The sequence below is a fragment of the Protomyctophum bolini genome (genome assembly GCF_963924005.1).
Source record: "Protomyctophum bolini genome assembly, chromosome: 3".
NCBI lineage: Eukaryota > Metazoa > Chordata > Actinopteri > Myctophiformes > Myctophidae > Protomyctophum > Protomyctophum bolini.
In genome coordinates this window covers 29,510,443-29,536,863 of record NC_137864.1, presented here as the reverse complement: position 1 = coordinate 29,536,863, position 26,421 = coordinate 29,510,443, and the positions used below count along the sequence as shown (strand labels likewise).

Below are 26,421 nucleotides of genomic sequence, written 5' to 3'. Positions count from 1 at the left end.
ATTCCACATCACATTCTCATGTGAAATTCACAGCACGCAACATGAGGAAATGAAACTTTTGTTGGCACACGATCTCCCGCACAAACTGTTTTCCCATTTCCCTTTTCCCATTACCCTTTCCCATTACAATTTGTGTTTACTTTGTTTTTATTCCTTTTTACAGGTTATTACAGACAAGCATTTCAGTCAAAACAGTTAAATGTTTTTGTACCCCGCCCCCCCCCCCCCGTCCAGAAACAGCAAACATAGATGGAAAGATAGTGTATATACACACATGAAAAATGGATATAACAATAAGATGGCACACAAATTCACAGAAGACAGAAAAAATGTAAATACAAAAATAAAATCGGAACAAAAAGAAAAGGGACAAACTGAGAAACTATATAAAAAGAAGAAAAAAATATATACATGCATATACGCCCGTACATACATACATTTACATATACATACACAGCAAATACTGTTAGTCAATAGTAGTAGTGATAATGGTAGTAACCGCCACCAGCAATCATATCCTCGGGTAGGATGTGCATTCCGGTCCCGTCATCTCCAGTCCCCATTGGGGGAAAGGAGCACAGGGTCTGGTCACCGGTGCCCTCATCTGCCCCTGAGGGCAGGGGTTTTCAACTGATTGTGAACCAGGGACCACCACCCTGACTTAGAATCAACCTGTGGACCACTGTTGTGTTGGGTGGGGATATGGGGTAAGGGCTAAGATTAATGCTTTTGTAACACTTGCTATGCATCCCATGTGTATACATTCCACATATTACATAAACGTAGACCAGGTTCTGTCAAACTTATCTCGTGAGCCATGGACATTATACCTAATTCTCTCCAACTTTAACATAGACAGGACTTCTTGGATCCATTGGGCCGCAGAGAGAGGTTTATATGCCTTCCAATTCTTTAATATGAGCCTTCCCATTGCAAGTCCTCTTTAACATAAGGTCAGCAAATGCCCTTGACTGGGGTGGCAGCAGGTTTTGTTTCTGAAACCTTTTTTCCCCATTGAAAATGTACTAGTAATATCAGCAGTTGGATGTTCTCAAAACCTTTTTCAGACTGAACTCACTACTCAAACTCATGTGCTCTTATATTGCTTGTTCTTAGTTTTTTTCTCTCCTGTTGGGCATAACGGGTAAGAGACGAGTACAATGATATGTTTGCTACATTGCTCATATTGTTCTCTATATAATGTCTCATCATCCTGGTCATGAGGTGCATACTCATTCTGTTCTTCAGCTGGAAAGGAATGTAACCATTTTCAATACAGACACTACTTTACCAAGTCCCTGTAAGTAATCACAGTTTATGCTCAACTATTTCATTTTTCCATGTGTTATCATAACCATAGCACATAGCAGGCCTGTTACCTTGCACTGTTAGCTTGCCTTGCAGTCATGGGATTTAGATTGTGTGCATTATGCTCATTGCTTCCAGTTTTTTAATGTCCACATCATACTGCCCAAGGCAGAGCCACTGGCTTAATGGATATAATATTGTTAACTTTGGTATTATGACTCCTCCCATAAGGTATACATCCCAACTTTAAAGAGCTGCTCAGTGAGCAGAAACTTGTTGTAATTTGTAAACTGGCATAGTCTGTGTTGAGCATAATCATTTTTTATATCTATTCATTTTAGTCTTTGTGGAAGGAGAAATATGTTCAGAATTGAAACCATTCTGTTTTGTTTAGTGTTTTCAGATGGAAGGTTTGTGGAAGGATGAATGTCAATGTGTTTGGATGGTTAACTATGTTTATATTATGTTCTACAATCAATGTTGAGGAAAAGGCAGTAGCCATCAACCTATGATTGTGCAGGGCACGGGGCAGTCTGAAATACAGCTTCCCACACATCTCACTGACAGGGGTAATGTTACAGTCTAGAAAGTCCAGAAAGCTTAGCGATGGCAGGTGAAGTCACTCACAGTCACAGTAAGCAATTTGTCACATCTTTTAAAGCCTTTACCAGTTGACTGTCCAGTATAACATTTCGTCAGGTGATAAAAAGTGTATTTGTCTTTTGTAATTAATTCGTAATACCAAAAAATTTGAAATGTGCCATGCACTTTGATGCAGTATCATCAGGAATCCAGTGTTTATCCACATTTATGTAACAAATTATGATCAATAATATGTACAAAGAGAGTACCGGTATGATGATATGTGCTGCATCTCCCTCAGCCATGCAGTGGGAAGGGAAGTAAAAAAATGCCTCATCCATTTGATATGTTTCCGAGCAGTGGACTAGGTTTCCTAGTTTGCCTTGGGTGCTGTGGCCATACACAAGTATTGTCACTCTGACATTCTCACTACTACACAAACAAGTAAGACAGTGGTGCACTGAAATGTGCTTACAATCTCCTCTTACTCTTCACTCATTGTATCAGTTTCTGTGGTTCGTGTGAATTCACATCTCTCAGTTCACACATGTTTCTGTTGACATTCAAGACAGGTTTAAGTTGCAGCTGGCTACTATCTTGAGCAATTCCACATAACTGCACTATTTGTTTCCCCAGTGTTTGCAGCACAGTGTATTTAGTGCTCCTATAGGGCTCCTATATAATGAATATGTTAATGACAAATATGAACTAAACCAGTAAGACACCTGAGGGCGACCTCGCCCTAAAGGGAAAGGTCGCGTGTACGCATCCGCCTTGTTGACGGCAGACTGCTGGGCGAGCGCTGGTGCTTTGGCAGGAGGGGTCAGATCAGCATGGAATGAATTCTGTATGTGGAAGAGGAAGAACATCCGCACACCAGTTTGTAGAGCTCCGAGACGAATTGCAAACGCAAAGGCAGAGTTCTACAACTGGTGTGCAGATGTTCTTCCTTGATGTTTGCCTTGATGCCTGACATCCAGCACCTGGCCTGAATATAGGCATTGAGATGTGCACACAATCATGTCTTTAGTGTACTGTAGTACAGGGTTTGCTGGGTAATTCACCCAAATAATTTCGTCTGAATGTTCCTTTGTCTTTAACTTTGACCCTGCTTGGGAACAATAGTGTGGTTCCTTCAGAATATAATCATAGTTCGGTCTGTTTACCCATCACCCTGTATCATTATCCAGCAATACACATGACATGTTCTCCAATTTCCTTTTATTTGAGTCATAATTTGAGGTGAATATTTTAAAACAAACCTCCCACTAGATAAGAAGACCACACTTTTAAGTTTGTATAGCTTTTAGCAACCTCCCAGACTATATCAGGCAGAGTCGGCTTAAAATTTGTAGCGGACCCAGCTGGCCATGAAAGGTTGAAGACTGATGATTTTGAAGTTTCTTTATTAAATCAACGTAGAACTGTACAAGAAACAGGCATAACATGTATCATAAATCAGACAATAATCAATAGACAACATATCAAATATCTTAATATCAGCAACAAACATTCCCATAAACCATAATTACATAACCAATACAATCCATACAGTGCATAGCTTAAAACTACCTTAAAATGCAACATAAAAATAAACCTCAGACAAAACACCTTGTCCCCTTTCCAGCTGGGTGCTAAAGTGGCATGTGCTTCACTGCTTGGCATCCATTTGTTCCAATAAAGTTTGGCCATCCGTCTCTCTGTTCCTTAGGCTTTTTCCTTTTCCTTAAGCCCTTTCCATCCGGTGACGGTCCATGGTCCTCAAACCATTTGTTCTGTTACTCTGCTGCCATAGTGTCCCTTCCTCAACCTGAGGCAGCATTTAAACCCCAGCACCACAGCTGAGCCTAATTCCCCATCACCAGATTCTCTGCAGCTGGCCCAATCATGACAAGACATGTTTTCGCAAATATGACACCACAAAGAAAAGCACCTTCACATTAAAAGTCTCGACTGCGGGTCCGTTACACATTTGTTCGCTGTTGTTATTACATGACTTCAGAGAATTACTATGTACTGTATGATTCTATGTGGGGACTGTGAACATCAATCCAGCTGTTTTCATTCCATTTGGATTTTGAATGGGAGTAAACAGTCCTGAGAAAAAGAACAAACTGTACTATACTATACCACAATATTTCTATGGCCAGCCACAGGGATGAGCAGAGAATATTAGAGGGGCTGAGATGTCTGTGCGTAACACCGTGCTCAAGTAATTATAATCAAGCCTTTACTGGAGATACGGCGTATGGCATGGATTTAATTTTCTACACAGAGAGCAATTCTTTCAACATAAAATGCAGTGTTCACCTTCAGGAGAGTTAACTTGCAATTATGTTGAATGCTGCCTTCGGGTACGGCATGGAAAGGAGGCATTTGCATTTCTTTCACCCAATAAATTCTGAATTTGTGGTCTGGAGAGGGCAGTTTTTACAGATGGGTAAATGGGCAGGTGCTCAAGCACCCTTTGATGTCTATGTGTGCAGTCTGTGCACTGGCCATTGGCCAGCCGCCATATGTAAACACAGGCAGGGACTATAAAGTGAATGAACAAAATGCTGATATAGCCCTTTTATATTTGAATGTGTCTTTCTATTTGGAATTACTTATTATAATAATAGGCAATAGGTTTTTGTACTCTGTCTGCCAGTTAGGAATCATGTCACCCAGCATGATTTTAAAGTGACAGTATGGAATTTGAATTAAAGTAGCCCTCACTGCCCAATTAAATGTTATTGTGCAAAATCACAACAAGTTTTCTCGAAACACATATTTTAGAGCAGAGACCCAACATTGTCCCACCCTGAGCACACATTTTTGTGACTGTGGCAATGAAAAACTTAACTGGAAGAAACTTTAGGCAGACCCAGGCTCTAAGGTGGCGGTGGCCATCTGTACATCTGGGGGGTAAGAGATAGGATAGAGACAGAGGAGATACAAAGGAAAAGAGACAGAGATACAAGCAATAACTAGCAGAAACAACTACTATCATAGCAGCTTATAGCAACTGTTCTGTATGTTTTTCATTTTTTTTAAAATACAAATGTATTTGTCAGTTTCCAAATCTTCTGTGTCTGTCTGTGGTGCAAATTGTGTAATACTGTAATTACTGAGTGAGCTACACACATCTCCTTCTGAATTCCTAGTAATTACCACACACGACACCAGTGTATTCACTTGGTGGCTGATTGCATTGTTTTCGTAGGTGAGCACTGAATTGCTCCTTGGTGTTTAGCATAGTGCCAGGAAATTGAGAATGTGTATATGTTGCAGTTGCGTGGAGTAGCCTATGCAGTGCTAGAATATTCTCTCACTGACCTTTGTCTACGTCGAGTGAATTAAGCCTACATGTGACATTCAAGTGCAAATTGTGGACTCTCAGTTAGCTGTAAACAACAGATTAACAGATTCCACTGAATAATTGAGATTGTACAATGAGACGTGCTGTTTCTGGCTAAAATCGGGTGATTTATCCGTGTGTAGTCAACAGTCCGACAGCTGCATGACCCTAATCCTGTTGGTATGTATTTTTGTCAGTTTGTGTGACTCGCTGCACTAATATCAACAAGATAAATACATATAGATGTCGGTAAATTTGTTAAACATGAATGATTTAAGATATTTATTATTAAAATGGATGTACAAACTGAAATATTTATCAATTATGTGTAAAATGTACCCCCATTAGGTCTACAACTATAGACCTATTGGTATAGCCCACTGCCCACACTTTTTTTTACTTGAGAACTACTTTCAAAATGACCAGCTCAATCAATCAAGTCACCTTAATTGATGTGGCAGATGACAAAAATTGTTTTTACCATTGGCTTGCAAAGCACTGGTCTATGTTGAATACCCATGAAAACTTTGCCATGAGAGTTGACATATCGTCATACTTGGCTGCCTTTCTATGCAACAAGACACGTTTAATGCCATAGTCAAAACGGTCACACAGCAAAGTAGAGCACACCGGAGCACACCCGCTGATTTAACAGTGACACATTGGGACCACCACGCAGCCTCCGCTCCTCCGTGGGGACCCCCGTTGGAGCCGGCGATCCGTGGACCCCGCTATTTCGACACATGAGAGATGTACCTACCTAGTTGTACCTAGTGCCAAGCCAATGTCAACACTACAACCGACAGCTGTACATGAGCTGTGCGTGAGCCGTAAGGAGCGACATATAATGGCTTGGAGAATATGCTACCTGAGAGTGCACAATGCAACCAAATACAAATACAAACAGTCCATTTGTTTTTCCATCAGAGTTTATTGTTATAAAAGGGTCCTTTGGTTCCATTTGTAGTAGGCTAAAGGCCTATCTATTCATAGTCTGGATTTTCGGTGATTAGGTGACCACCGCACCGGTGGTGAGCTGACCACCAGAGATGACATAACGTTGAGCGGTGGCTAGTAAAAACAGAGAGAAGGGCTGGAGCGGTGGTGGTGGTTTGCTCTTCACCGCGGCTCGTGACGTCATGTTGTAGTTACGGATTGTATTACCAAATGTAACCAAGCAAGGTAAAAAAAAATGGAGCAAGGAACACAAATTATACTCTGGGAAATGCCCAGGTTAAAACACTTTAATGTAAAAATTCCCCATACTGTTGGGCGGGCCGTTCATAATACAATTCAGGTATGAAGCTGCGAATACAATTCGCCCAAGGGCTGCATTTTGTTTTACATGGAATCCTGTTGAGCAGTGAATCCACGAAAAAGTACCCAGGACTGCTCATAATTCCGACAACATGGCTCCCGGGTGCGGCATCGGAACAATGACACGCCGACACGGTGTGTCATTGTTTCTCCTTTGATCACACCATTTAACAAACCCCTGTACAGTATCTATTTGTTGATGGACACAAATCCCGATTGTCAACGATCGGATTGAGACTATTACTGGTTCTCAACTGGTCTCCTAGGGACCCAGACAATGGAGGTCAGGATGCACATTATTTTTTCACGTCCCAATATTCCTTCATTTAGTAGATCCTTGTGTGTTGCCCTTGCTTAACATTGCTCACTGGTTGAGAAACCTAGTTTGGATAGTAGTATTTAGTAGCATTTATACCACCATAACTAGTAACTACACAGCATCAGTCGAATACAAGTCCAGGCAGCAGGTCGTGATCAAGAAATGAGGACATGGCTTGTTTGAACTTGTTGGGACGTGTCTCACTGTCATGTGATCACATACAGTATTCCTGGAAGCATTACTTTTTCAATGCCACATTGATGATGTCTTCACTTGTTTTCTGCTGCTCCTAAGCAAATTTGATTGTTTATTATAGCACCTTCTAGTAGTTCCGTTTGTACTATTGTATTGAAATGGTTTTAAAGAGATTTTTGTGTGTTGTAATTAGGGATGTCCCAATACACTTTTTTCGTTTCCGATCCCGATACCACAAATTCTGTGTTAGCCGATACCGAATACCGATTCCAGAGAATAATATATATAATAATAAAATAATAAAAAATATTATTATCATTTTGAAGTCCGCCGATAGTGTCAACCCCTTACCCCTGTGTCGGATCGGTGGTTAGACTGGCATATTCACCGATACCGATATGACCAAATAAGGGCCGATCTGATACTTTTCCAATACCGATACAGTATCGGAACATCTCTAGTTGTAATCACATTATAAAACTGGCTGCCATACACTAAACATTTGCTGCGCTTAGGTGTATTTGCTTCATATATGGTGATTTGTATTGACTGTTACAATGCTTAATGCTAACTATAGTAGGTTTCTCTATCTTGGCATGACAGGAATGATGTAGACATTTGATAATAAACGCTTGTGGAAGCCATTTTTGGCAGCAGAATGTAATGACAATGTTCACTCCTTGCCAGGGACACAAGATAACAGCCTCTAATAGTGAAAACAAGTAATGTAGTCAGCCCCTAGTTGGTCACATGCATGCACTCTCGTGATGGCTTCCCTCCAGCGCCACCAGTGTAAGAGAGGCAATGAGGTATGTTTTTGCCCTGTGCTTGGCACATAGCCCTGGTGGAACTCCACCGGCAGACACAGCATTCTTGGAATCTTGGCGTCTCCATGGAGATGGAATAACCACAGACTTCAGGATACTGGTGTTGTGTTTGCTCCCCCAGTCCTGGGTACCTGTCCTCAACAGGTACCCACTGGCAGTGGGGTGTCCGTACCACGGTGGGGGCTGTACCAAGTACCCAATAAGCCGATGCACGGAAATGTGCTCCAACTTGCCACCAACATCATGACAAAGTGATAAAGTGACAAAGTGCTTGTCCCCGACCTCCAGGACATGGAACAGGCCATCATAGGAATGCCTCAGCGGGCCGTGGTGAGCATCATCACGAATGAAAATGTTCTCTGCCGACTATAGAGGCGAGCGGACATGAGACTTAAGCGAGGAAGTGGTGAGCAACTTATTAATTATGTCCCAGACCGCCCCCTCAGGTCACTTGTGCTGGACTGCTGATGGTGCCACCGACAAATGGCAAGAGACATGGTGATGCTGCCTTTGGTAGCTATGTGCTGAGGATTTGCATATCAGGAAGGCAACCTCAGTTGATGGCTTTAAGAGGCAGCTATAAACACTTTAATATGACGTGCCTGTAACTGATCTGCTTTTAAATGATCTTACCCTTTTTTATTTCACTGTTTCAATTTCACTCAACTATATTGCTCTGATTGACCTGTGCTTTTAATTTTAGTCTCCAATTTCAATGTAAAGCAAAGCACTTTGAACTACATTAAAATTATATATACATTATACAGTGTTTCATGCAAAGCTATCTTGGTCTTATAGATTTGTTTCAGAGTGATCGAATTATGTTTCATATAGAGCACCGAAGTCTGACGTCACTTTAAGTTGAGGGCGCCAGTACACAGGTTCATGTATTTTTTTAGTTGCATTGAAATCCCCATGTTAGATCGCTTCATATAAGAACTGTGTTTGAAAAATAAACCGATCAACTCTGCCTTTCTGTCAGGGGGTGGCTGTGCGTCATTAATGATGTCCATTCATTTGATACAGCCAGTTTCTGGAGAAAATGGAATTAATGTGGCCGCAAAAGTAGGGAAGATTTCAACCTCTGGCCTTTCACCTTTAACCTCCAAGGAGGTACAGACAGAAAACCAGATATCAACACGCGTTCGTTTTTTATGATTATTTCCCATAACTTGTGCCCGTCGTGTGTGGGTGTGTGTGTGTGTGTGTGTGTGTGTGTGTGTGTGTGTGTGTGTGTGTGTGTGAACCATAGACTGTAAAAAATATGGACAAAGCGTTCCCCGGGTCTAACATGAACGTAAAATGAAGCCTGTCAGTCCTTGCAATGGAAGTCGCCATCTTTCTAGATCCGTTTGGGCCCAGCTGGCCCATTGGCTGGCCCAGACAACGAGGCGGGACTTCCGCCCTTCTTCTTCGTTGGTTTTTATTTTGACTTGAGTGGGTGGGGGATCCCGTTCATAGACTGTAACGGTAGCCACGCCCCTCAGAACATGCACGACTTTATGGTAAATTTTTTTATAAATGGGACCATCATTTTCCAAAAATAATATTATGACATTAAAAATGAGACTTTAAACTAGTGACTGGAAGCAAAAAGTATTCATGACCATGTTTATTAAGGTAATACAGTCTAGGTGAAGTTGGGCCCAAATACATGGACTTCTATGGGGCTATGGGTTTTTTTGGGCCCAATGACAGCGCCACAACAGGCCATTATATGAACTTTCAGGAAATCCCGATTTCCTTGTGGTTTCACAAAATATCTGTCTGACTGCCCCCCTGGCGTGAACCCTGTACCGTTTATGTGTACCACCCCTGCCATTTGTTTGCACAGTCCGGTCGTTGGTCGTATTGACCTGAGAGAGAGAGAGTATGCACACATGCACAGGCGTGCATGTGCCGGGAGAAAGATGCCTCTGTGTACTTTATACTATCTACTTAATAATTATTTACTAATTCCATGATTTTAGCTTTAGTGAGGCCTGGTAGTATTTAGTCGCACATTATATGATTACATGACATATGATTATGATTTCCCCTTATGATTACCTGTTTATTAAATACTTTAATAATAGCTTGAGTGGTAAATATACCTTGGTAGTACTATCTAGAGTGGTATTTATACCCTAAATATTTTAATAATTTCAAAAGTCTTGAAACTACATATGAAGGCAATGTCGCTGCTAATATATACGTCACGCTCAGCTGTCAACACATTGCGTTCCTGAGATTCCTCGTTGACGTAAGCTCAGCTGGTGCTGACTCGACTCGTACTAACCACGAAACATTAAATATCAATAAAATAAAAATAAACTTAATTAACATTCAGTTTCTGTTGTGCAACGGGCAGATGCAGCCACCCGCCTACCCGGAAATGTAGTCTCTGGGTTGTTTGACTCGTTTCTAACGCTTATTTTGTTACTCTTTGGGTATATTTCCACCTTCAGTCGATGCTTCATATCCATATGAGTGAAAAGGCCGGGGTGATCGGTTTATTTTTCAAACGCAGTTCTTATAATTTATGAAGAGATCTAAAATGGGGATTTCAATGCAAATAAAAAATACATGAACCTGGGGACTGACGCCCTCTTCTGACAGTGACGTCAGGACTTCGGTGCTCTATACTGCAGTGTACAAACAAATCAAACAATTGGTTCTCGTCTTATCCTTAGGTATGGGTGCATTTTGGACTTTATACCATACAGACCATACATGCATACGAATACATTTTTACAAACTGTCTTTGATAACAATTTGAGATCTTAAAAGATGTTAATTAAAAAGAGAATCCAATCCTGCAGTAAGATCTAAAGTGATGTGGTATTTTAGTTATGGTTATTATTATTACTCCTTAGTCGCATTTTCTAGATTTTATTTCTCCCAAAATGATTGGGTGGTTGAACAACAGTGCACTCACAAAGAACACCTTCGTACAAAACAATGTATAGTGCCGAAATCATCTGCTCTTTGTGTACTGTCAGACTTGTTCTGTGAAGGTATTTGCTTACTTAAATACTACTGTTGAGTTTGCTATTCCTACATACTCGGGTTTCCATGTGTTTGATCAATATCAGAAACAGTCTTAAAGGTTAAAGGCTGCATTTGTGTCCAATCACATCTCTGATCATTTGATTTGCAATAATCTCTAGAGATTATTATATTTTTTAATATTTCTTATTTTAGAAAAGGGTTTGTTTACACTTTACAGCATCAGAGAGAGAGAGGGACAAACTTCAATAATTTCCCCCCTTTCTTTTCTTTCTCACATCGCAAAAGACTATGCCCATACTGTTGACATAACAAACATTCATGCCTAACAAACAAACTTTCAAACAGATTTCAAACAGAAAACAAATAATTGAAACTCCATTCTATTACTCAATCAAGAACAAATGTTGAACCACTGACACTGGTTTTGCTTGGTGTTCCTGGGTGTTTTAGCCACAACATTTTCCCTCTGCTCCACCAGGACGACCAAGAGATCTCAGACACTGCATGATGGACGAGCCAGAAGTCTTCCAGGCGTTTGTCACATCCCCATGGCAGAGCCCTTCTGCAATAGGACCAGAGATGTGAGTGGGACACTTCATCACCCTTAATCTCAAACCAGTGGTTCTCAACCCTGGCCTTTAAAAATAAAAAATGCTACTTAATTTGTTTTGAAATGGCTAGGAAATGTGTTAAATGGAAAAACTCTAAAAATTGACTTAAATGCGGTTAAAATATCTTTTTTAATGTTTTATTTTTTAAATCACACATTTGAATTTGTAAACTTATTTTTCATTATTTTAGTCATGCTCTTTTATCACTATGCTTCTAATGTTAAATCACTTTAATAAGTGGTGCTAAATTGAGCACAGCTGAAGTGAATTCCCTCCTCTTCATCTGCGTTAAGGTCTTAGTGGAGGTAGCACGGGGCCTGGGAGTTAAGTGCCACACTCGGGGCACTGTATTGACCATCGAGGGCCCCCGGTTCTCTTCGCGTGCAGAAAGTCTGATGTTCCGGCAGTGGGGTGCTGATGTCATCAACATGACTACCGTACCAGAGGTGGTTCTGGCCAAGGAGGCGGGTCTCTGCTACGCCAGCATCGCCATGGCAACAGACTATGACTGCTGGAAGGAACACGAGGAAGCGGTGAGTCAGTGAGAGAATCATCAACAATCTCTTGTTGTTCACTCATACAGGAACAAGCAGTGGTGTGGCATGTTCCGCAAGAGTGTGCTAACAGCAATACAAGATAATAGTCGCGATAACACTGGATTTTAAGTGACATGATAAAATAAAATAAGGTTATACAGCGGGTTACAAAGTACAGGTCAGACATACTAACCCTGATCAAAAACCTCTTAGCAAAAATGGGGAATGTGCAGAACTAGAATTTGTGTGACTCTGGCACACTCAAGTCTAAGGCAAAAAAAACATGACATTGGTGTTATACTAAAAACCTGGCTTCCCAACATGCACCTGTAACCCAACATGCATTGCACTGCATGGACATGCGTGTCACGTGATCATGTGTAGCCAATAGTTTGGGATTTGACCGACATCCACTTACTGTTTCAGCACCGTCTTTAAACCATTTTTCTCTGAATGTAGCCTGCATCCGCAGTGATTGAACAGAACCCGGACGTTCTGGGCTCATTTCTGATGTTATGCTGTGTCGCGGTTACAATATTAACGCTTCTGAAGAGAAATAAAGTTTATTACAGACTTAGTAATGGCGGATTGGAGGTGCTGCTCACATTCCTTGCCAAAAATGTGTCACCGAGAGGAATGTGGAATTCTCTCAATTGTAAATATAGATTAGGTGGCGAGGATAATACAGGTCATATACTAAAATTTGAATATCATGCAAAAGTTCATTTATTTCAGTAATTCAACTTAAAAAGTCAAACTAATACATTATGTAGACTATGAAGCTAATGATGTACAGCTTCTGAAAACCCCAAATTCAAAATCTCAGAAAATTAGAATATTACATGAAATCAATAAAAAAAGGGATTTTAAATAAAGATATGTTGGCCCTATGAAAAGTATAATCATGCATATGTACCCAGTACTTGGTTGGGGCCCCTTTTGCATGAATTACTGCCTTAATGCGGCGTGGCATGGATGCTATCAGCCTGTGGCACTGCTGAGGTGTTATGGATGACCAGGATGCTTCAATGGCGGCCTTCAGCTCTTTGGCATTGGTGGGTCTCATGTCTCTCATCTTTCTCTTGGCAATGCCCCACAGATTCTCTATTGGGTTCAGGTCAGGCGAGTTTGCTGGCCAATCAAGGACAGTAATCCCATGGTCATTGAACCAGGTTTTGGTTGTTTTGGCAGTGTGGGCAGGTGCCATGTCCTGCTGGAAAATGAAGTCAGCATCCCCATAAAGATTGTCCGCTGAAGTGCTCTAAAATGTCCTGATAGACGGCTGCGTTGACTCTGATCTTACTCTTAATAAAGCACAGTGGACCAACACCAGCAGATGACATGGCTCCCCAAACCAACACAGATTGTGGAAACTTCACACTGGACTTCAAGCATCTTGCATCTTTCTCCAGACACTGGGACCTTGGTTTCCAAATGAGATGCAAAATTTGCTCTCATCCGAAAAGAGGACTTTGGACCATTGAGCAACAGACCAGTTTTTCTTTTCTTTAGCCCAGGTAAGACGCTTCTGACGTTGTTTTTTGTTCAGGAGTGGCTTGACAAGAGGAATACGACATTTAAAACCCATTCCACAGATTCTTCTGTGTGTGGTGGCTCTTGATGCACTCACCCCAGCCTCAGTCCAGTCCTTGTGAAGCTCACCAACACTTTTGAAAGGCCTTTTGCGCACGATCCTCTCCAGGCTGCGGTCATCCCTGCTGCTTGTGCACCTTTTTCTTCCACACTTTGCCCTTCCACTTAACTTTCTATTAATGTGCTTTGATACAGCACTTTGTGAACATCCAACTTCTTTTGCAATTACCTTCTGAGGCTTCCCCTCCTTGTGGAGGGTGTCAATGATGGTTTTCTGCACAACTGTCAGGTCAGCAGTCTTCCCCATGATTGTGAATTCTACCACAATTCTAGACAATTTAAAGGCTCAGGAACTCTTCTCAGGTGTTTTGGATTAATTAGCTGATTGGGATGTGACACTTTGAGCCTACAATATGGAACCTTTTCACAATATTCTAATTTTCTGAGATTTTGAATTTGGGGTTTTCAGAAGCTGTACATCATTAGCTTCAAAATGATAACAAATAAAGGCTTGGAATATCTCACTTTGCATGTACTGAGTCTACATAATGTATTAGTTTGACTGTTTAAGTTGAATTACTGAAAAAAATGAACTTTTGCATGATATTCTAATTTTTTGAGTATGACCTGTATATACACGGTAAGGTACATCCATATACATCAAGTACACTTTCAGTACTACTGTATATTAGTTGGGGATGCACCGGTCTGGTGCAACTCTGGGTGACGCTCCGAGCCGATATGGATTCCTCCCCGCACCCTCTCCCCCCTCACACGAAAGCACATCTCAATTCAACACTCAAGTAAGAAGGAAGGAATACTTTGTAACCAAGCGTTGCTGTTTTCAGCTTGAAATAACCATACTAAAATAAATTCTGAGCATATAACATTGGTAGGTTAACCAGAACTACCGGTAGTTAAGAGCCTGCGCAGCAACACCAGCTGTAAACGCTTCTGTCTTTGATTGTGTGTGTGTCTACTCTGTTTTTCTGAAATGGAATGGCAGGAATGGACCTGTCAGGCATAATATTATTAATGCATTTTGGCTATGAGCAATAATGCAACTGCCTTTTGTTAGGCAATTCAATATTTGTTTTAATTTCTTGATTTAATATTTCTTTAATTTGCAATAATTCAACTGTATGGCATGCTAATGTTTTGAAACATTGTATTGTTTATTTTGTGCTGGGAAAAGTAACTGACGATCGACTACCGAGTCTCTGGGCAGAATATCCCCCATCAGGGGTATTCTAGCATGCCCTGGCCAATTAATGGGAGCCCAGGTGTGAATTGACAGTTTGATCAACCAATCATATTTGGAGCTGTAGTCAATGGTCGTAGTCTTTAAGATGTCATGGTATTGTAGAAGAAGCCCCTCGGCTGAGCATATTGGCGTATGCCGTATGGTACAGCACCAACTAGCGACTCATAGTAAATGTAAATAAATGCAAAATGGCAGCAAGTTGATACCATCACAAGTAATGATGTTGCATATTTATTATCAGTGCCCTTTTCAAGATGAGTTTTCAATGAAAAAATTGACATTGTTAAAAAAGGCCGCCCAACACCGGAACTACTGGAGATCAGCCAAGCTTCAAACACCGGTTATGAGCAGCATTTTCAGGCTAGCTGGGAAAGATACCCTGGGAAGATACAGGTTCAGTTTTACGCATTGGTTAGTGAAAGGGAAGAGAAGAGTTCATGAGAATCGGTCATGCATCTTTCCAATGCATTCGGCTTTCTTAGTTTCAATCATTTGTAAGAGTTTGTACACAAAGGCTCTGGAAAAACTCCACCACCCTATCTAAAATTCATACATTTATGTAGTTTGAAAACAATAAATGGCCACTTAAAGCTGAGAGCCTGGCCCTCCCAATATCACATGTGTGCCTATCAGAGCCAAAATAAGCCAAAATGGCGGCGGGACTTTATGTCCATTTATGCCCATGTAACCACATGGTGCTTGCCAATGGGAAGAACTATATTTTCTATAATTTATTTTACACAATTTGGTATTACCAAACTGAAATGCAGCAAATATAAATCCATAAACCTGAAGCAAAAAAGTAAATGTGTTCTAAGGCTGAACAGTCATTAACAAATGGACTACACTACTTTAAAAACAATTAGCCCTCAGTGAACTTTTCTACACTGAATATTATCTGTATACTGTAGCCAAACAGTTAAGAGATTATTTTACCGTGAAACGATTTGTCTGTGTCAGTCTGACAGTCTGGGAGCACACTGTGTCCGGCCCAACCCACACAAAAACTCTAATCATGACTTCCTAGTTCCCACAGCTGACCTCTTCTACCTCCTGTAGCAGGAGCTTGCCACATCCTTCCACCCCCCAACCGGTCCCAGTCCTATCTCCGGCCTTTACATCTTTCTCCTCTTGTCCGTGTACCACATTCCCCTCACTCACCCCCCACACCTCTTCTTTTTCCCCACTAGTACATATTGTGTCCTGCCCCCTCCTCTCTCTGTCCCCTATCCCCTCCCATCTCTCGCACACACGCACGCACGCACGCACGCACGCACGCACGCACGCACGCACGCACGCACGCACGCACGCACGCACACACACACACACACACACACACACACACACACACAGCCATCTGTCTTGCCGCAGCCTCCGGTGTGAACCGCTGCCAGAGGAGATTGAGTCAGACTTGAGTCATCGGCTTCACACTCTCCTTCCGTTTACGCTCCATGGGATAACCACACCATCATTATGAAACCAGGTTATTGAAACTGGGATCGGAACAGAACTTGGCACAGGAATTTGACTTGTTGACATTGTATTCTAATGGAGGCAGGGGTATTTTACAGTTTAACAATAGACTTTATTGTCATTATTAGATAGTTGTGCATTGAAACAGTAAACTTCACTGGGAATTTAATTTAATTTAGAATCATCTAATCCTCTAGTGCAGTGATTCTCATCCCGTGGGCCAGGAGGATATTGCCCCCAAATAACTGTTAAAACACTAAATCTGTATTGATAATATAATATAAAAAACAACGTAAAATAAATGTCATGCCATTTTTCCTTTCAAATCTTAATATTAGTTTTCATTGTGATGCCAATGAATATAACATAACACAAATTAGTACAGTTATAATACATTAGTTTACAACACACTCAATTTATTGATCATTAAAAACATTAAACACGCTCAGAATATAGCACTTAAAAATACAGATCAGATGGGTGGGCCACAATCTCTGTTTTTCTGGTTTATTAAAGGGTTACCAGTAGTTCAGATTTTTGGATTTAAAGCTATAGGAAATACTTGCCATTAATGTAGTGTTTGCAAAGGTATTAATCGATTGCCTGAGTCCTGTGGTGGGAGTTCTGGTCTGGTTTTGGTGAATATTAAGTATTTCCGGTCATTTGGTAGGGGTCACTGAGGGTCACGCACTAAAAATAAATGAAGCCACAAAACTAGCGTCATTTGTATTTTTAACCTATTTCTACCATATATCTCAACTTTCTTTCAGTGCTGCTGGGTGCTGGCGTAGTGATAAATAGTTCCATGTTCATGTTCCATGTTTCAAATATCTTTACAACCACTATTGGCAAGTATTTGCTACAGCTTTAAGTCCAAAAATCTGAACGAACCCTTTAATTAGATTAAAAAGCACAATTTTATAATTAAAAACAAATATTTGTCATGTGGAATGTTGATTTATTTCGGGGGAAAACAAAACGCATATCCTGGATGATACACAAGCAGTCCTCCGTTCCCGTTTCTCAAATTGACTGGCCAGTGATTTTGCAAAATCACTGATTTATCAAATTCACTGTAACACATTTTTAATTAATTTAATTTCAATTCCTAACACTCTTCCATCCGTTTTCCATCCCTGTCTTTGTAGGTTTGTGTTGACAATGTGATGAAGACGATGAAGGAGAATGCTAACAAAGCTAGTAGCATCCTGCTCACCGCTATCCCTCAGATCTGCCAGATGGACTGGTCTCACACCATAAAAGCCCTGAAAGTAAGCTCTGTGTGTGTGTGTGTGTGTGTGTGTGTGTGTGTGTGTGTGTGTGTGTGTGTGTGTGTGTGTGTGTGTGTGTGTGTGTGTGTGTGTGTGTGAATCTGGAGCAAATCTCGCAATGGACGCAGGCACATCTTCGTGTCAGAAAACGCCTAGAGCAGGTGTCTCTTCCGGGTTTTTTTAAACAGCTGGCGGGTGGAAATGACACTTCAACTTATAGTGTCGTCAAAAAAAACGGAAACGCTTTGCCGACGCTACGTGTTGAAGCCACATGCGAGCGTAATTTCTATCCATCAGCTGTTTAAAAATCCGGAATAGATGCCTGGACTAGCCGTTTTCTTGCCGCCTCTTGACGTGAATATCTGCCCAAACCGCTACTCATATTGCTGTCATAATCGTTGTGCACGCTGCTAGTAGGCCAGGGGTGTCCAAACACTTTTCAAAGGGTGGAATATTTGAAAATATTAAATGACCTTATGGCATAACACTATAGACAAAGTCACATACAAATGCATCTTATTACCCTTATCTTATTTCAAACCATTCAGAATGTATTTCACATGACTACGCTGGCGTGCCATAAATACATTTTAGCAAGGAAGCATCGGCCATATAAAATATGCCCTCCTGCCACGATTGGCTGGACTTTGCACATCTGACTTACACCACTGTTAATATAATATCCCTTCAAAGCATCTTTTAGTAAATCAAAAGGTTGGTAAATGTTGTTTAAAAAGAATTATGAGTGGGGGATACTGCCCTTGACTTTTTCTCTTTACTCATAAATTAGAATAGGAATACAGCAGAGGCCTGCACTCTGAATAAAGACTCTGAAAGGACTATATAAGAGACAATCCAAAAATCCTTTGGTGCATGCAGGTAGACTTACCTGCATCACATTGAGAACGGCTAGTGCCGAAATATGTCCATCGATCAATGTAAATCTCCTATAATATAAGTCTCCTATTTAGTCCTTTTTTCATTCTCAACTTACGACGATTGTAACACAAGTTGTGTAGACGGTATCTACATTATCTTGTTTAGTTGTATCTTAAAATATAGTTTAGAGCCCTGGTTGTCTAAAGTTTAGACAACCAGAGGGACGCAAACAAACACTATCAAAAACCCAGTTTTGTTTAGATATGTTGCCCTCGTTACATTGAACTATCTTACTTTATCTCTTGGATACTTTGAGGATGAAAGCCTCCCAACATACACAAACAAGCATGTTTATGGAAGGCACATGTAGTAAAATTGTTTACTTAACCTTTCTGTCTGCTTTTCAGTCCCAACAGCACAAGCGTAAGGCAATTTGCATGTATCCTAATGTAGTAGGCCTATCGTAACTGACAAGTCCACTATTCTAAGCATCTGCCTTTTGCGTTTTGTATTGCAGTCACAAGCTCAGTCTTCAGTAATGCTACCAAAACACTGAGTGAAGCAGAAACACATTAACAGTAGAGAACGTTTCACCTCCCAGAAGCATCACTGTCAACATCACTATCACCAACCTGAAACAATGGATTCTACATCTCTCTACAAGGGGGTTTGTCATCTATCACAATCAAGTGCCTGATTTGACACGGAATGCATGTTTATTATTCTCTCTAAGAACCTGGAACTTTTACTGTGTTTTTTTCCCTCCTGCTTTGGAATACAAACCCATTATTTTCAAAGTGCAAAGACTTCATGGGACAACGTTTTTGACCTTACCTTGCAGCAACAACCACGCAAAGCATTATATATTTTGGTCAGCAGCATTCTTTTCTCCAAGATAACCAACATTTTGACAAATTAACTTAGTCTTTGAGGTCTTCTTGAGATTATACAATATAAGATTATACAATATAAGTTATTTTTCCTGAATTTATATTTTTTGTGGTGTAAAAATCTGTATTTTTTATGCCTCATTGCACGAGACGTGATGAAAGATAACAGTTAAAGAACAAATTATGTAACTGCTCTCAATGCTACAGCGAATATTCAGTGATCTTAAGTGGCATGTGATGTCTTAAACTTAGATTGATTTGCATGATTTACATAATGCATTTTGAAACCAGTAAGCAGAGCTCGGCCAAGATTGACGGCATTCCCGTTATTGCTGCTGATCACGTTTTAAACGTTTCCTCCATTTAACTTCTGAATATGGGCTTCTCTTTTCTTTATATAAATTGACCAAAGTGCTTGCACGAATGCAAAATGATAACAGGTGGCTTAATAGTATAATTGTAAAATGTTTTCCATTCTGTAAATTGGTGGTTACAAATGGTATTTGCAAATAGCAGTAACGACAGTAATCTTTGTGTTTTTCAATGTCAAATGTCATTACTAGGTCTTAGATTTTATATTAACACATTATATACAATATCTCTGCTGTTGGGAAGAAACCAACTCCAAAATGTTAATGTTTCAGGAAATGATAAAACAAAATACATTTTTCAGAAAATGAAGAAAACCCTAAATACGAAGCAGTACTGCCTCATCAAAGTTGGTATTCTGACTTTGCATATTGTCAGTTACTTGCATGTGTCAGTATATTATCACCAGTTTACACACATTGCATCGCAACGTGCGTTACAATAACTTCTACAAAGAGGGATTCACGGAGACAGATTTGCAGTTTCAGTAGACTTGAGAGAACTCAGCGAGTCTGACTCATAGGTCAGACTGCACCAGCCCTGTGGCAAGCAGGGGGGGGGGGGTGCTTTCACAGACAGCTTGATGCTGCAATGTTAAGAGGTTAAGAGGTTCTTTCCGAAGTGTTTTTTTTTTTTATACTTTTGATTGGTTCAATATTTCCGAAACAACACAGACATAAAGGGTGTTAATAGTGTTGATTCAAAAATGGAGTTAAGTGGTATCCTCCCGAAAGCCACAATATACTATCCTTATACTACAATATTCTATTCCAATTTTACTTTTGTCAGCCATGCACTAAACTTTGTTTTATTCTCAGTTTGATTAGTCACTTATTAGTCATGGATATTGCTTTTTGTGTTTATAGGGCAGTATACTTCTCATAATAATTTACATTAAATCAGTATGAAATCACTATATTTTTAGTCCTCTTTTAATTTGAGAACTTAACACATTCATGAAATATTGCCACAATACATAACCATATTGCAGCCCTTTGCAGTCCATTAATTTTTGCTTGTCAGCCCAAATCGTGTCAAAGTTAATAAAAACTGCGATTTATTTGACCCTTTTCTGTTTTTTTTCCTATAGGCTATATAGCCAATACATATATCTGATGTCCAACAAAAGGTTTCTATCTATGGCTACATTTGATAAATTACTATACAAACATATTAAGCATATAGGCTATTAATCATCCTTTGGGGTGGAGGACAAAATATGAAAAGTCTTGCTGCATGTCTGTGCAAAACACGAGCAATGCTGCGACCACAAGTCAGAAAGAAAAAACTTGTGGTTGAAAGTTATTTACGTTTGGCTAAGTAAATCAGCTTTATCACAAAGCTGTAGTGTGGAATTCTTCATTTTTTAAGTTGCAAGCTACTGTAAACGTTGGCCGAAAATGACTTGTGCTTAACCAATTTTCAATATTGAGTCTCGTGCAAATGATTGACTTATTTATACAGTTTTTATGCATTATTAGCTGCCATTGATAAAGGCCCAGAGTGGAGGTGTCACAGGTCATGAACTAGATTCCAACCCATGATGTCCTGGTGTTTGCTGAGTCCAGGATACACCAGGATTTGCTGGAGCTGAGAATAGAGTAAGTAGTTGGGCCATGGCATGGACTCAACTCTTAGTATTTGTTCTAGGATAATTCACTGCATTTGGTCCAGACCTGGCAGCATGATTATAATAAATATAATATAATATAATTATTTGACAATTGTTTGCAGTAGTTGTCCAGATACACCACTAGGTGGAGCTGCTGGGATATATAATACCAGGGGTAATACAAAGGTACTGCTCATGATAAATAAGAACTGTTGTGCATATGAGGCCACCCATGATGTGGATTTATAGAATGTGGCTATCGCTATACAGTAAAATCCAGTTCATTTTAACTTATGGCCATATAGGTTCCTTTGTAATGTTTTCCCAGTTACCAAACTGCTCATTTTCCATATATATATATAGGAAGTATTATTACAATTGAATCTTGTTTTGCAAAAATGTAGGCTACCCTCGGGCCTCATGAGTTAAATAGCTTTTATTGCAGTCAAAGTGGTTAAATAAGGGGGGGGGGGGGGGGGGGGGGGCAGTTCTTAAGCATTTGTATTGAGTAGTCTGATGGCAGTTGGCATAAAGGATTGTCTGTAGCGTTCCGTGCGCATCAGGGGGAGTGAGTCGCTTTGTAAAATCTTGCGCTTTAGGACTACACCATTTAGTCGAAATTAATTTTGCCGTGCGTTTGGTGTCGCGGTTGGAATGGACAAAGGACTACTAGTGAATTCAACCCAGTTAATTGGCTATATTTTGTTATGGTTGGTTCCGCACAACACAACTTAATTAGCAGGCCTCGATAGCCTGCCCTACACTGAAAACGTGTTTTGCAAGTGTCGCATTAATGTGCGTGGTTTATGCATGGTATTGGTGCATGTGATGTGAAGTAAATTAGCAGCGTCCAAACATTTAGTCCAAACAGCGTCCAAATATTTAGCACCATGTTCCAGAGTTATTTGTGGGTTTTATCACATGTCTGCCACTGGTTGATAAGGAAGACCGTATAGGCCTACATTGGGCGTTTCTCAGTCTTAAAGTTCTATATGAATATAGAACTCGTGTTATTAAGTGTGTTAGTATAGGCATATACCTACTTCGGTTGTCGGTTCCTATACCTGACAGCTATAGGCTAATAAGGCTATATACCATACCTGTCACTATTCAACTGCAGAAATAGTCCACATGTCCTGTCCAACCGAGCTGGGATCTCATCTAACATTGGAGAGTGTTTTAAAATGTATTAGGGTAAAGGAGACGCCCATGGTGCTATCTCTAGACAAGGTCACAGAGGTTCATCTTGTTTTTGTTTGTAGGCTATTTTTGAAAAACAATGCAACTATTTTCGTTTTTCCCCATAATTGAATCAAGGCTTATAGGCTTTACAAAAGTTGTCTACAAAATGGTGTGTGCTTTCCCCCAGAGGATTTTCTAAAAAATCTATGCCTATTAAATATATAAGATGATGACAAAGGGTTATTGAGGGGTAATTTAGTCAATTTAGGCACCTGCTCCAAGTCTATTGTGACCGACAACAGCTCATTAGATCCATACATTAAGTAGTCCTACGATTTAATTCCTAATCCAAATAAATGACCATGGATTTCTTCATGTTAAAATGACAACTTTTTAATTTCACGTTGCATTTTATTAAAGTGCATAAATAAGCTTCGAATGTGTTTATATTGAAATGTGAGTCGATGACCAGAAGCATTGACCGACAAATAGACCTCAAATCGGATCTGCTACTTAACGAAAAATAAAATAAAATGCGGAAATTAAAAAAACTAAGTCTATGTCTAAGAAAAATAAAACTGAAAAGTTAAATCTGACAAAAACAGCTGAACGGACATAGCCTATATACACATTAGCCTATAGTAGGCCTGCCACCATTATGCTAAATAGGTAGCATATAGTGTAAACTCACTCAGGTCATAAATATATATAACGTTAATATTATCTAATAATAACCGTCACATTTTTTTGAAAAAAGTGCTTAAATTCGTCATCGATGCTTAAATTATAGGTTGAAGGCCTCAAAAGACACAGGCCCTGCAGTTTCCCCAGACAAAATCGAATTCCTTCCTTCCTTAATCTTAATTATTTTTAACAAATACAAATGTTTGTCCCGTGGCCGATTGTCTTTTACAAACACTCCAGCAGAAACGTAGCCACATCTTTGTGTCCTGACTCCGTGGCCAGGTCCACGGGCAGACATGCTTTGTGGTCTCGGACGGTGGGGTCGGCGTGGTGCTGCAGCAGCACCTGCACGGTGTCCACGAAGCCCGTCCTGGCCGCGTCGTGGAGCGGGGTTGTCCCGGTGCGTCTGTCGGTCACGTTGGGATCCGCTCCGTGCTCCAGTAGGAGCTGAGCCACCGCCGTGCTCCCCATCATCATCACCTATGTACAGTATGTCAGTTCATTAACCACTCAAACTCTTGCTGACTCTGTAGACTAGACTTTTTATCCCTCCATCTACACCAAATATCGTCCCAAAAATACAACCTCTGACTGAATCTTACAATTGATCATTTTGTTTAATGAGCATATGGATGGGTTCTACCATATAGGGCTAATGGTTAGCCTAATCGTATTTGGTGAATATAGGTCTATGCATGCATGTCCCTGACAGAAGCGATGCAAATGGCTGTGCCGATCATTTGCATGGGAAGAATAGAATATGCTGTATAGTGCGAGTTGAAGACAATATGCTATCGTTGTTTATTTTACACGCAGATAAATCCAAATATAGATAAATAAACCCCTCTTGAATGTTGAATCTCTTGAAATAGGCACATTTTTACTAACCCGGGTGATAATTAAATGCTGGATTAGAGCCACATGGAATTTGGCAATGTCAATATATAGGCCTATTTAACATATTTTATTATATAGGTCAAAGCGCTTTCAATAGAAAGACAACATGAACTTGAGTAACATAAGCAGCATTAATATAAGAATGTAGACTAAGAGTATAAAAAAAACGAATCAATGAAGCATACACGCACTACAAAGCAACTAAATATAGATCAAATAGATATCATAAGGGCTCATTTGAATTACAGTATAAGCGAACAAAATGACAGGTTTTACATATTGGGATTTGGGGTATAGGCCTATGACTTGCATCACCATTAAACTAGCCTATATAGGCCTAGTATTAACACAGCAGGGTAATACGAGGGCGAGAAAGTTTTTCTTTTGGTTCTTTATGGTTTTTTCAATAATGGAAATAACTAGGCTATTGGATTGTTAAAGACATGGCGCACGTGACATTATACGCATCATTTTTGGCACGACATATAGCACTCTCCCTATATATATTCCGTATAGCTCTTTACATTACCACAAGTGGAAAACTTTGTTTAAGCCACTAATCTTATAATCTGAACGGAATCTTGTGTTTGTTTCAGTGAGGAATGGATGAGTGGGGAATTGACGTATACATGTAATGTTGTATGTCATGACTCATGTATGATGTTACATGATACAAGTTACTTATACAACGATGTATGTATATCAAACGTGACATAATCATTAGTTTTCATGTTGTCACACAGTGACACTGACCTGAAGCGCAGTTCGGCCGAAGCTATTCACGCCGTTGACATCCGCACCGCTCAGTAGGAGATCCTCCACCGCTTTAACGTTCCCTGTCGCAGCAGCGCTTGACAGATCATCTTGTAGTGTCATCTTCATGAGAACAAATAAGCCGTCCTTTTTGACAGGTAGATCTGACGGGAAAATGTTAATATGCCGATAATGCACATAAAATAATATTTCCCAGTTGACGCCTCGACAGCTGACGTTCAGTGCATTCGGACGTCCGGACGGTTGCTTTGAATAAAGAATAAAGTTAAAGAATTGCGCACATCAGCCAACAGAGAGCCTGACAGCGGACGGTGGTGGTGGTGTGTGTCTGGGCTTGCCTGCATTGAATGGGGTGACGTCATGCATGTTGCTGCTGCAGTGCCATGCGCATGCGCAGTGCGCACACGAGTGTAATATTACACCAGACAAGAACCATAGAGTGTTAACTTTACGACAACTCCGTTCACTTCATGGGGCCAGTCCAATGTCGGCGCCGGCTCTTCTACATAGACTTCTATGGGCGAATAGTGAGTGACAAACGCCTGAACCGTCCGGAAGTTTACGGAATGCACTGTACTATTGGCTTTTAAATTACAGTGACAAACGAGTTACATGAACCACGTGCCCGGGCAGTTTTCTGCCCCCTCAATGTCGTAAATCTGTCTTACTCCGTCCATGGCTCTGGCCCAGGCCCATAGACTGTAAGCTCTGGCCCCATGAAGTGAACGGAGCCGAGGCCTCCATCGTCGCTTCCAGTCATCCTATCCCGGTTCTCCATACATCTGGCCAGCTCGCTGGTGCTTTAATTGCTGCTTTGGGCGATTAATAGCTCTGCTTCATACTATAGCCCTAAATGATTTGGCATTAGGGCTATGGACCAGAGCTAGGCGATTTATCATCATCATCATATTATCATCATCATGGAACGATCCTGTCTGTCACTCACTGTAACTGCCATAGTTAACTGCCATAGTTTTAGTCGGAAACCCAGACGTTTTTATTTCCAGGGAGAAAAAAAAAGTCTGGGTCTGAGTCCACTTCAATTCGGCATAGAGTGCAAACATTGCTCACTCTCTGCTGGATTTCTGATTGTCTGCACCTTTGTAAAATTGACATACACACGCACACATGTACACACACGCTCCTCTCTCTCTCTGTCGCTCTAAGTAATTAGTCTCATGTCGCGCAGCTGCGCATATATTCTCCCGGCGGATCCTGCCGGGAGCTGCCTATGCCATAAAAAGCATAAGTGAGTTCCAGGCTATAGTTTTAGAGACACCTGCATCACAGGCCACCCGCCACCGTTCTCACTGGCATGCTTCCTCTAGCTACCGCAACACAACAAACAGTGGCCTATACAATTTGGCGCCGCAACACAACAGTGGCACACAGTAGGCCCTACACAGCACAACACACTTTCACCGTGGCACACACAGCAGACACACACACACACACACACACACTCACGGAGCCACAGCTTCACACGTCGCCTTCCGCCAGCCCAGGT

General features: G+C 40.7%; 2 protein-coding genes across 2 annotated transcripts in view; one reads left to right on the top strand and one right to left on the bottom strand.

Moving 5' to 3' along the window:
- LOC308312364 (uncharacterized protein) overlaps positions 1 to 20,830 on the top strand; it is a 33,031-nt gene extending 12,201 nt beyond the window's left edge. Inside the window, exons 8-11 of the mRNA XM_080758969.1 lie at positions 11,358 to 11,460; positions 11,784 to 12,023; positions 17,505 to 17,627; positions 19,024 to 20,830. Of these exons, the coding sequence (XP_080615095.1) occupies positions 11,358 to 11,460; positions 11,784 to 12,023; positions 17,505 to 17,627; positions 19,024 to 19,062 (505 nt within the window). The 3' untranslated portion in view covers positions 19,063 to 20,830. The remainder of the gene's footprint in view (positions 1 to 11,357; positions 11,461 to 11,783; positions 12,024 to 17,504; positions 17,628 to 19,023) is intronic.
- Positions 20,831 to 22,489: 1,659 nt separating this feature from the next.
- cdkn2a/b (cyclin-dependent kinase inhibitor 2A/B (p15, inhibits CDK4)) lies at positions 22,490 to 25,243 on the bottom strand. The gene is made up of 2 exons (XM_080759746.1): positions 24,894 to 25,243; positions 22,490 to 23,723 (listed from the first exon to the last, which is right to left on the bottom strand). Exons 1-2 carry the CDS (start codon positions 25,020 to 25,022, stop codon positions 23,469 to 23,471), a joined length of 384 nt encoding a protein of 127 aa, XP_080615872.1. The 5' UTR covers positions 25,023 to 25,243; the 3' UTR covers positions 22,490 to 23,468.
- Positions 25,244 to 26,421: the final 1,178 nt, after the last annotated feature.